The sequence below is a fragment of the Tyto alba genome, unplaced genomic scaffold (genome assembly GCF_018691265.1).
Source record: "Tyto alba isolate M040663 unplaced genomic scaffold, T.alba_DEE_v4.0 Super-Scaffold_17, whole genome shotgun sequence".
Classification (NCBI taxonomy): Eukaryota; Metazoa; Chordata; class Aves; order Strigiformes; family Tytonidae; genus Tyto; species Tyto alba.
This window is the reverse complement of record NW_024881279.1, coordinates 119,601-131,881: the sequence shown is the minus strand read 5'-3', so window position 1 is coordinate 131,881 and position 12,281 is coordinate 119,601. Positions and strand designations below refer to the sequence as shown.

Here is a 12,281-nt window from a genome sequence, read left to right as displayed (position 1 = left end):
CCCGGTACATTCCTGCAGTGCACATGTGTGTCCTCCCACGCACATGCATGTCCTTGTGTCCTTCTGCCCACACATATGCTCCAGGTATGTGCCTGCATTGCACATGTGTGTCCTTTCACATGCACGTGTGTCCTCCCCACGCACACGCGTGTCCCTGTGCCCACACGCTCCCTCCAGACACGGCCCCGCACTGCCCACGCCGGTTCTCCCACGCACACGCGTGTCCCTGTGCCCACACGCTCCCTCCAGACACGGCCCCGCACTGCCCACGCCGGTTCTCCCACGCACACGCGTGTCCCTGTGCCCACACGCTCCCTCCAGACACGGCCCCGCACTGCCCACGCCGGTTCTCCCACGCACACGCGTGTCCCTGTGCCCACACGCTCTCTCCAGACACGGCCCCGCACTGCCCACGCCGGTTCTCCCACGCACACGCGTGTCCCTGTGCCCACACGCTCCCTCCAGACACGGCCCCGCACTGCCCACGCCGGTTCTCCCACGCACACGCGTGTCCCTGTGCCCACACGCTCCCTCCAGACACGGCCCCGCACTGCCCACGCCGGTTCTCCCACGCACACGCGTGTCCCTGTGCCCACACGCTCCCTCCAGACACGGCCCCGCACTGCCCACGCCGGTTCTCCCACGCACACGCGTGTCCCCGTTCCCGCTCCGGACTCACCCCCCCCCCGCCCCTCCGCCGCGCTCCCTGCGCATGCACCGCCTCCCCCCCCTCCCCCGCCCCGCCCCCGGAAGTGGCGTTACCGCGCTGCGCGCGAGCGCGGCCGGAAGCGGCGTTGGGCCGCGGCACCGGCCGGGTGTGCGGGGGGCGGCAGGGCCCGGTGAGCTGGGGATGGGCCGTGTCTGGGTGATGCTGGGGGGACCGGGAGGTTGTGGTTGTAATGGCTGGGGGGAGGGCAGCGAGATGAGGGTCTGGTTGATACCGGGGGGCACCGGGGCGTGCTGGAGAGGTCTGTTTGTAATGGCTGGGGGAAGGGCAGCAAGGGTCTGGTTGGTACTGGGGGGGGACTGGGACAGGTTGGGAAGGTGCGGTTGTAATCGTGGTGGTGGAGCACTGAGAGATGAGGGGGTCTTGATGCCGGGACGGGGTGGGGGGTACTGGGGGTGCCTGGGTTGTAATGGGGATGGAAGGGATGAGGAGATGCGAGTGGCGCTGGGGGGGGCTGGGCCACGCTGGGATGGCCGGGTGGGAGCGGGCTGGGGGAGGGCAGCGAGCTGAGGAGCTCTGGTTTATACCGGGAGGGACTGAGGTACACAGGAGTGTTCTGGTTGGAAGGGGAGGTCAGTGAAATGAGAGGGGCTGGTACTGGGAAGGACTGGGGCATTCTGGGAGGGTGTGCTTATAGTGGTGGGTGGTAGACTAATGAAATAAATCTGGTTCGTACTGGGGGTGACTGGGGCATATTGTGGGCATCTGGTTGTAGTGGGGGTGAGGGAGGGGATGAAGATAGAGGGTCTGGTTAATACTGGGAGGGATTGGGGTGTACTTGGGGGGGTGTCTGGTTGTAATGGGTTTTGGAAGGGGGATGTGATGGGAGTGTCTGGGTGATACCAGGGAAACGGGGAACATGCTGGGAGGGCTTATGGTATTGTTGAGGTGGGGTGGGAATCAGGATATCTAGGGAGGGTCCTTGTTTATACTGGGGGAAAACTGGACCACGCTGGGAGTATCGGGAGTGTTTGCAGCATGGAAGAGGGGTGAGGGGCTGGGCTGTGTGTGGGTTCTTGGCCATCCCACGGGTGCTGGGGATGCTGGGTGGGCTGGGGGCGTCACTGGCGCTGGGGGGGGGAGGGGTGTGGTGTGGTGTGAAAAAAATAGTGTATTTTTGGCCCAGCAGCTCTTAGGCGGCTGCTGTTGGAGCCTTTTCTGCTGCTGCAAATTCCTCCATCGCTGCCCACTGCCTCCTCGCTCCCACACCCGCCCTGTGCTTCCACTGAAATTACTCTTTTTCCTTTCCTATCATGTTTTCTTGCTTTTATTTAGAGCCTGCAGGCTGCAATTCCTCTGTGGCTACGCGTGATGCCCCCAGCTCTTGCTCTGCAGGCAGGACTGGTCGCTCCGATCAGTCCCGTGACTCTCTGAAATGGCAACTCGCTGTCACTCTATCTTCACCAAAGCCGTTCTCACTGGGGATTGGCTCAGCTGTGGTGCTGCCCACTTGGGGAGTACTTCTCCTGCTACGTTTTAGGAGCATGTAAGCTTTTTTAGGACCCTCATGGTCACCTGTCTTGGACTGATCCCCCCAGATCTTCTCTGTTTTAGCAGAGAAGTTCCGCTCCAGCAGACATTTGCTGTTTTTTTCCCCCAGACACGTCACCTTGCTGCCCTTGTGCTTTTATTGCTTCTCCCCTTTCTGTTCCTCTGGCTCACAAGGCCTGTGAGTGCTGCCTGAACACTTCAATCCCTTCCCCAAGAACAGATCACTCTGAAACCCCTTAGTTTAAACCAGCTGGTGTGGTGCATCCCTCCTGGCCCCCAGTAAGTCCGGTGTCTCATTTTGTTCTTCTCCCAGCTAATATCCCCCCACTGTGGTGGTCCTCAAGGGGCTCCCACATAGCTGTACCCAGTGCTGCAGCAAGTAGGGAAGCCCCAAAACCCCTTGGTGACTTCACCGTAGCCATCACACAGTGCCAGAAAAACATCGAATTTATCATCTGGCCTGAATTCGCAATGGCAAGTCAGCCAGGACATGTTGGATGTCCAGATGGCAGCAAAGGCAGCTCTAATGTTTGGCTTTTTTGGAGGCACATTTCCAATGAAAGGTAGGGCATGGGGCTCTTCACCATCTGCTTGCGTGAGTCTCCTGCTCTGTGTCCATATCTTGCTTCCAGCCCACTTTGCCGTCCCTTTGTGCCTACACAAGAGATTCCCTCTTTTTAACACCTGGATTTGAGAGCAGGGGGACCTGAGATGGCAGGTTCATTCTCCCCTCTGCTGGGGGTGGGGCTTTCTCATCCCCCACCCAGTGTCACCCTGATGTCTCAACCCAAAGGGAAGGGCTCTGCAGCCTCCAGGTGATAGTCCTGGCTAAGGAATGGTCCAAATCCATCCCAGAAAGGTGAGTGTAATGCTGAGCCACCTTCTCAGCTTCCAGCATTACTCGTGCAGTAAAGACTCGGGCCTGGGCCATTTAAACAACAACGAGGGCATCTCATGAGTGCCTGCCTCAGCAGGGGACAAAAAGTAGTTGTCTCAGTTCATCTAAATAAGGACTTCTGCTGGTTTGGGGTTTTTATTGGCTTTCTCTACTTCTGGCCTTCTCACTTATTCAACTTTCCATCCCTGTCAACCTTTTCTGTTTGTAATATATTTGACTATCACCTTCATCTCCTCCCTTTTCAAGGTGGGATTCCTTGGCTTCAATTTATTGGGGTATCCAATGCTCCTGCATTACCCTTTGGGCTGACATTACTCCGTGCCAGCGAGACCAAATTGCACCTGGAAACCCTCTTGCTTTGGCCGTGAATTCCCTTTTCTGCACCTTGAGACCCAGCTGGGGATGGGAGGTGTGGGTGAGGAGCAGAGTTTCTTGGAGCACCTCTTATTCATTAAGCTTTAATGGGCTCAGAGTGGTTGTTAATAGCATTTAGCTCACTCATCCATAGCTCATCCTCCTCCTTTCTCTTGCAGTTGTCTGGTTGAGGCTCCATCCCCAGCTGCAATGGGCTCCCACTGATATTGGGGTGCTGGGGGAGAGGCTTGGAAAAATCTTGGAAAGACCCTGTTGTGTTACCAGCTGTCTGTTTTCCCACAAACTCCTGTCTCTTCATAGCAGCTACTGAGTTATACCATATTACAACCTCTGTGGCAGATGCCAGCATGGGCTCGTGGCCTCGAGCAGACTCAGCGGAGTCTTTGTGCCCAGAGTTTATTGGTCCTTGCGGGTTCAACTGCAGGTCTCCAGCATTTATTGGTCCTTGGGAGGCTTTGGCACAATGTCTCCCCAGCCTGTATCATTCTTCTCTTCTGTTTTTTATTCTCTGACAGCTGTTTCCCTTCCTACACCCACAAGAGTCCCTTCTCAGGCACCTTTAGGGCAGTTTTACGTCTGGCTTTATGGCAGCTTCCTTGCCATGTTGGCGTCAGGTCAGTGGGAACGCTTTTCTCTGTACAACATGGTGCTTGGAGGCTCTTAAAGCATCTGCTGCTCCTGACGTCCCCTCAACCCAGCTGCTTCTCACTGGGATGTCTGTGGGCTGTGGATGTCTGGTGAGAGCAAACCACCTGAATTTAGCTGCTTGCCATGAAAAGCTCCTTGTTTTAGCTGGTTGCTCTGGTCTGTGCATCAGGCTCTCGTGAGGTGTGATTTCACATGGGGTTTTGGGACACAGATTGTGCTTTAGCCTTCTTCCTTGGCTAAATGGATCCACGTGCAGTGACCTGAGTGGGAATGGCAAATCCAGCCCAGGGGATCCCTGAGCTGGATATTGGAGCCTGGTGCCTCTTGTCAAGCTGTGCAACTGCTGAACAGGCTCTGGAGGTATTGGCGGGCTTAGACGGAACTTGGAAAAACACCAGCCTAAGAGAGGAGCGTTTGTTGAGAAGGTGATCTGAAAAAACACCCCAATATGCGCCGGATCCAAGTCGTGCTCCAGGAGCTGGGGGCTGAATCCCTCTGTGCATGCACTGCCTGTGCCTGAGGCAGGGCTGGCAGCTCCTTGTTGCAGACAGGGGAGTCCTGTAGGCACCCGGGGAGACCAAGCACCCTCCAAGGAGCATTTCAGATCCCTGCCTGGAAGCTGCTGGTCAGCCAGTATGGCCCTTGACGGCTGGGGTCATGGCTGGAGCTGGTCCCTCAGCTGTTGCTCCAACCAGGTAACTTATGAGCAGGCCCTGCAAGGAAGTGAATCCCTTCTTGCTATGCATAGCAGGTGCTCTTGGATGGTAGTGACAGGCTCATGGGTAAAAAGGCTTTCAGTTGGCAATCTGGACCATTTCTCTGGCACTAGGTCTGCCTGTCACCTTGATCCCACAAAGGGGAAAGGGATTGGTGATGCCAGGTTTTACAAACTCTGTAGTGTCTTGTCTCTGCCTCCTTGTTTCCCTCCCTTCCTGTATATCCGTATCTCTCTGACCTCCCTCTGTGCTGCTACCACCATGTCTTCGTATTCGCACCAGTTCCCTCACCGTCTTGCTCCAGCCTGTTGCTTCTCTCATGCTCTCTCCTTTCTCATTTTTGCAGGGGCTGCCATGGAAGGGCAGCCAGGTCCTCCAGCCTGCGAGCCCCCCTTTTCGCAGAGGCTCTCCCCTCTTTCCAGAAGAGATGGGTCTGAAGATGAAGAAGAGCAGGAGGCGGCTCAGGAGCAGGATGCAGCTGGGATGCAGCCAGGAGAAGAGCTGGAGGAAGGCTCCCTGGAGCAGCTAGGACAAGCTTCTCCACGCCGCTCGGGACGGTGCTGCCGTGGTCAGGGCTCTCTCACCCCTCGGGGTGCATGCAGGCCTTGCCAGAAGACTGATGAGGACGAGGGGGCTTCCCCGTGCCACCAGGCACTGGGGGAACTGCGGCCATGCCGGCGGAAGCACCGGCTATGCCTAAAGCCTGAGACAAGCCGGACCCCACCATCCCCGGGTCGGGGCGAGAGTGCTGAAGAGCCGGGACCCTCCCGGGGGAAGAGGCTGCGGTTGATCTGGGGCCGGGCAGGTGACTTCAGGCAGAGGATGATGGAGAATGGGCTGGAAGAGGCACCACAGAGCAGTGAGGAAGAGGAGGAGGAGAGAGGGTCTCGGTCCTGCTCCCCTGAGCTGCCCCTTTCTGGCGATGCCCGACCCAAGCCGGACTTTGTGCAGCTGATCGATGAGCGCGGCATCTACTCCACTGCCAAGCTGGTGCTGGGGAGCGCAGTGGGCGAGCTGGAGGAGGCAGCGGTGGGGCTGCCGACCCACCCAAAGCGGGGAGCAAGCAGTGTCGGCGAGCTTGAGATTCGTGAGGTGATCGTGGATGAGAAGCCCTTCCAGTGCGGTGTCTGCGAGAAGGCCTTCAAACGGGCCTGGGAGCTCTTCAGCCATGAGGTGGTACACAACGAGGAGCGTCCCTTCCGCTGCGACCTCTGCCAGGCCTCCTTCAAGCGCCACTCGGACTTCAAAAGCCACCGTCTGGTTCACACGGAGGAACGACCCTTCCGCTGTGAGCTCTGCGGCAAGCGCTTCAAGCGTTCCTCCAACCTCCAAGAGCACCGGCGCATCCACAGTGGCGAGCGCCCCTTCCGCTGCCCCCGCTGCGCCAAGAGCTTCAAGACCCCCTACGAGCTGCAGCGCCACGCGCTCACCCACTGCGCCGAGAAGCCCTTCAAGTGCGCCGACTGCGGGAAGGACTTCCCCACCTCCAACGCCCTCCTCCTCCACCAGCGCCAGCACTGCGACGACAAGCCCCATGTCTGCGGGGTCTGCGGTAAGAAGTTCACCTACGGGCACAGCCTCAAGGTGCACGAGCGGGTGCACACGGGTGACCGTCCCTTCGTCTGCCCGCTCTGTGGTAAGGGCTTCAAGCAATCCAACGCCCTCTCCTCCCATGAGCGGGTGCACACCGGTGAGCGCCCCTTTGTCTGCAAAACCTGTGGGAAGGCCTTCAAGCAGTCATCCTATCTGGTAATCCACGAGCGGGCACACACGGGGGAGCGCCCGTACAAATGCGAGGTGTGCGGGAAGGCCTTTGCCCGGCCCTCCTTGCTCCTCCAGCACCACCGCGTGCACAGCCAGGAGAGGCCCTACAAGTGCAGCTTCTGCCACAAGTTCTTCAAGGACCTGGCCTACCTGGCCGTGCATGAGAAGGTGCACACGGGCGAGACCCCCTACAAGTGCAGCGTCTGTGACAAGGGCTTCGCTCACCCCTCCAACCTGCTGCAGCACCAACGCGTGCACCGCGATGGCTGAGCCCCGGCGTGGCGAGCGCAGACACGGTGTCGCCAGGCCGCGGTGGCTGTCAGCACGCCGCTACCAACAGCGGATGAGCCCCAGGCTGGGGGACCCCGTACGTGCGCCCGAAGACTGGCGTGGACCCCCGAAAAGCTGTGGCGCTTCTCCTGAGCCCCAGCCCTCTGCCGAACCTGGACCCGTGGCCGTGCTCTCCCCCTCCCTCCGTGGGGGGTGATCCCAGCAGGACCCTTCCTGAGCGTGTGGGCTGAGGCAGCTGCAAGCTCATGGCAGGCATGCCACAGCTCATGGCACACCACCAGTGGGCAGGCAGGAGCCCTCTTCTTTGCCCTCATGCAGGGAGAAGGGCTGCGACACACCCCTCCCCTCCTCCTTACATCATCCCAAGGTCCCTCTCCCCCCCCAGTCATCCCAGTGAGCGTCAGCCCCCAGGCTGGGGGCTCCCAGGGAGTCAGGGCACGCTCTTGCCCGCAGTAGGGGACAGACTTGCTGTTTTTTGGGGGCGGGAGACACTACGATGGTACAGGTGGTGGAAAGGATCATGGGGAAGAGTGAGGAGCGGGCACCTCCCTTTCCCACTTAAGCCTTTTGGGGTTTAAATGTCCCGTCCATATCTCATGCTGCTGCTAATGACCCGGTTAATTACCCCCTTTTTTTTTCCTGCCCCAAGGCCCTGGCGGGGCTGGTAGGGAACAGAAGAAAAGGGGGACATGCTGCTGCCGTCCACTTTTGGGAGCCTCAGCAAGCGATGCCCAGTGCTGTAAGTTGTTCTCCGACCGCTCCTGGGACTTTCCAGGCAGGAACCTGGATGGAGTACAGGCAAGCGAGACACAACCAGCCCCCTGCATCATTCTCCTCCTCCTCTTGCTTCCCAGAGCTGCCCCCGTGCTGCTGCCAGAGCCTGGATTTGTCCCCTGTTGGCTTGTGGCTGCTGGGCAGAGGGTGGCACATGGACATTTGTTCTCAAGAGCAAGACAAGAGCCCTGTCCTTACCTGTGCTGATGCCCTTGTGTTGTCCCTCGGACTCCTAGAGATCCCGGGTCCCACCCTGTCCCCCCTTTTCGTACGGTCCCTGTAGCGCTGGGAACGGGGGGGGTGGGATGTGTGTGCTCCTTGGCACTCTGCACACTAATTACAGGATGGTTATTTAACAATGGCTCTGTCTCATCGCCTCTTCCAGCTCATGGCTGTGTCTGGCTGGGTCTTGACATGGGCCTTTGGTGCTGGTACAGTCCTTGGTGATCTTGCCTCCTTCCCACCCAGTACCTTCTCTCAGCATCCTTCAGACGTGTGTGGGAGGTCACCTGGCATGTGTTGCCAAGAGATGTGGTAAGGAGAGACCTGCCAAATCCCAGGTGTGGGGCAGATTCCACTTGGCACGGCTAAGCCTGCACCCCACAGATGGGTGAAAGGAGGGCCAGTAGGCTGTCTTAGGGATTTGGGCTGGTGGATCCCCCTGCAAGGATGCTTGTAGGCCTCCTGGTCTTTGCTGCCCCACAGCTTCCCAACTTCCTTACATTTCAGCCCTTGAGACAGCACTGGGGCAGCTCTGGCCTATTCATAAGGCTGTTCGAGGTGATTTGATTAGGGGGTCGAGCCTATCCCTGAATTGTAGCCCAGCCAGTGCTAGACACATGTCAACAGGTTCCCATCCTGGGATCTGCTTTGTCCACATGTCCCTGTGGTGGCAGGGAGAGGGTGTCCAAACAATTGATGGAGACCTGGGCTAGCATTCAAATACTGAGGCTGTCAGAGATGATCTGGGGTACCCAGCTGGCTTTCAGCTCTTTTTCCAGGAGATCTTGCATCTCTTACAGTCCCTACATCCTATATGCCAGCCCCCCATGAGTGTGTGGGGTGCTTGAGGGCATCTCCTATAGCACTAGGTGAATGGTAGCTAGACTCTGTGTCCTCTTGTGGTTGGACAAGTCCCAGCCTTTGATGGGCATCCTGCCTTGTGGGATCTCCGGCCTTTGGCACCCTGGAGACCCAAGGGAGCTAACCTTGCAGATCTGCTGCATTTCAGATGCAGGGAGAGCAGCATCTCTTGTGGATCAAGCCCCCCAGGGCGTCTGCTCCCAAAGATGCCCATCTTGGAATTAAGGCTTTTCTTATGTGCTGGGATCATGCATTGCATGGCCACCAAGCAATGACCTTGTGGCCAACACCAGCTTGGTAGGTGGCAAGGAAAGACCTCACTGCTGGAGGAAATTATCACAGGTTTTGTGCTGCTTGGATGTCCTGCAGACCCCCTGCTCCCCGCTCGGCCGTGGACTGGGGAGTGATCTCATCCTGGTGCTGCCCAGCTTTTCTAATCCATCTTGAGATGTTTGCTTCAACACCTGGTGAGCTCCTGGAGTTTCTCAGGCGGGATCTAGGAGACAGCTTCATGGGGGCTCACATGGAGGGCTTTCAGTTTATTTCTGAATGTGATGGCCCCCAAGCAGCCCTGGCTGATTTTGCTCCTAATGTGGGGACAGTGCTTTCCAGCCCTTCTGAAGCATCACAGGAAAAAGGAGAAATGTGGGGAAGTGTGGAAAAGCCTTTGGTTCTGTGCTTTTCCCAGTTTTGGGATGTCATTCATCCCTGGGGAAGCTGGAGAGAGAACGGGGCACGTTGTACCCATGTTTACTTCAGTCTCTGGCAAGGAAGGCATTTGGTTGCCTTGGCAGATACCATCTCCTGCTGTTGGGACCTCTGCCTGTTGGGCCTCCTGATCTCCCTTGCATCATCCCAGGTGCTTTGGGGATGCAGCCCTCAGTTTGCAAGCCTGATCGGCCCTGAGGCGAGATTGAGAGTGGGGTCCCTCTGCACCGGGATGCTTTTAGGCGTGGGGTACCCACGGAGAGCCATAAGCTACCAGGCAAGGGCATGTCTTGTGCTACCATGAACCTCATCAGGGAGGTTCCCCAAGGGATGGACACAGGTTGAGGGCAACAGGGCAAGGAAAATAAGGTTCTATGGCTGCCCCAAAGTGGATTGAGGGAGGATGGCTGAATATTTGGGGTTGTAGGGTGAAGCGCTTTGCAGCTCTGGCACCTGGGATGGTCATGAAAGGGGAGGGGGGGACATGACTTGCCTCCATCAAAGGTCTGGAGGAAGCTGTGGCAGAAGAGCACAAAAGCAGCTTGCGTCCCTCCCACCAGCATTCATGCCTGTCACACCTAGAGGTTTGGGGGCAACCCTTTTAATTAATTTGCACCCTTCCTTCTGCTCTTTTAGCTCAGCCTTGCACCGGCTGCCAGGTTTATCTGGCTCCTCCTGAGTCACGGAGGCTGCTCAGAGTTTGGGAAGGTGGGTTAAAGAAATGTCACCAAACTGGGAGATAGCCCCCCACACCCCACCTTGGCTGGTTATTTGGGGTCTCCTGATATAAGTCATTGGCACTGTCTGCTTTTGAAATGTCCTGCCCATCAGCTGCTGCTTTGCAGTCTTCAGGAAAGCGGATGAGGGGAAAGGGGCAGCAGGAACCCCATGTGAGCCCAGGGGCATGCGCTTGGGGGGGGCTGGCATCATGGGGCAGCATCTTCCTTCATGAGCTGTGTTGTCTCAGTGTCGGTGTCCTCGGGGGCTTCGGCCTTGGTGGGGAGGTAGATGGCCCCTGCGGGCTGGAAGGACGTTGCTGAAGCAGTCTGGTCTCTGGGGTGCCGTGGGGCTGTGAGATGGAAGAGGCACTGGGCTGTCATGGGGCTCTGGCAGCCGCTGACCTGATCCCCATCCCCTGAGTGTTTTGGGGTGGCTGGAGTGGGGACCATGACTTGGGGGGGGTGGGGGGCACACAGGAGTGAGACTGTCACCTCCAGCCTGAGCTGCTGCCACGCATCTCCTCTTCAGGTTGAGCCACAGCAGGACCCCGCTCAGCAGCATCACCAGGACCAGCAGCACTATCAGCACCGAGCAGGGTGGTGAAGCACCTAGGGTTGGGGGGAGTGGGCTTCGGATTCCATTTCCAGTCAAGACCAGTAACAGTGTGCAAGAAAACCTATCACTGAACATAGCCTGACGTCCCCCAGGGGCTTGGGTGGTGGTGGAGAAAGGGTTTTCTTAAGTAGGTTTTCCATTAAGACCCATTTCCTTGGGTGGATGATGGGATGGGAGGACTTGGAGCAACCTTCAACATTTCTGCTGCTCTTACAACCTCTATCAGCTCTCTGGTGCATTTCTCCCCCCCCTTTGGATTTGGGGTGCTCCATCTCACAGAGGCCTATTTCTGACCTCATCCATCCTTCAAAGTCATCCCAGCTCTACCTCAACCTATCTGAGAAAATAAGGTCCTGGAGGGAGCCCAAAAGGTTTTGGAGGGTGGGAGGTGTGGGGGGGTGAGGATAAGGAAATTTGGGCTCCAAGAAGGAACGGGAGGGGTGAGTGTGTTTTGGGGTCAGGAAAGAATCTCTGATGCTCCCAAGGGTGATGGTAGATGAGGTGCATCCCCCCAGGAAAGGGCCTCAGCAGCTTGCCAGGATGAACATGTGCCACCTTTCCACTTCCTTCTCACCTTGGGACCTTTTTCCCCACCCAGCACAGCCACCATGGAGGATTCCAGTGCTCACCTTTTGGCTTTGTGCACACCACACCGGCCGCTGAGCCCTGCCTGCACGGCCCCGGACCCATCCCTCTCTGCTGGCACTCCAGGAGCAGTGACTCGGTTCCCCGGCAGCTCAACCCCTCCAGCAAGCTATGGCTATCCTCCCGGCTGAGCTGGGCTCCGATGGGCGCCGACTGGGCTGGACCACAGCCCAGCTGCCTGCAGACCACCTCGGCTTCCAGCAAGCTCCAGCTGCTGCCGCACACCCCATGCCAGGTCGCGTTGTAGAGCACCTCCACCCGCCCTGCGCACGGACCGGGGCTGTCCTGCAGCCGCAGCTGCAAGGGGTTTGTGCCTGCAAGAGGGAGCAAGTGGGGTGAGACAGCCCCTCCAACCCCGCAGGCAGATGGAGAGGGGCATGCAAGGTGCACAGGTGTGCAAGGATGGGCATGCATGCCACGTGCCACCTCTACCTGCTGCACTATTCCTCCCCTCAGCTCCCTTGCAAGGTCATTCCCATCACTGATATCCCACCAGTGCTGCCAGCCTTCCAGTCCCAGATAAAGCCCTTTTTTGGGATATTTGAGCATTCCCTCTGGGCACCACCTGAACACACGACTCCCGCGTCTTCCTCATGGTTGCAGTTATGCTGTCCCCAGCTCCTAAGGTTGCACTGGGAGAAGGTGGTCTCCATGCCAGTGCACTCCACGTCATCCAGCCAGATGGGTTCCAACCCTTGCCCGAAATGAGCTTGGTTCGGGACTGACACAGCTGTCCCGCAGCCCAGCTGCTGGCAGACCACCTTGGCATCCTTCAAATCCCAGCTGTCATCGCAGACAGTCCCCCACTGCTGTTTGTGAAGCACCT

At 58.0% G+C, this 12,281-nt stretch overlaps 1 protein-coding gene across 1 annotated transcript; it reads left to right on the top strand.

The window, feature by feature from the left end:
- Window positions 1-790: 790 nt before the first annotated feature.
- On the top strand, window positions 791-8,045 carry LOC116960894 (zinc finger protein 70-like). The gene is made up of 2 exons (XM_042790316.1): window positions 791-839; window positions 5,202-8,045. Exon 2 carries the CDS (start codon window positions 5,210-5,212, stop codon window positions 6,887-6,889), a length of 1,680 nt encoding a protein of 559 aa, XP_042646250.1. The 5' UTR covers window positions 791-839; window positions 5,202-5,209; the 3' UTR covers window positions 6,890-8,045.
- The last annotated feature ends 4,236 nt before the right edge of the window (window positions 8,046-12,281 follow it).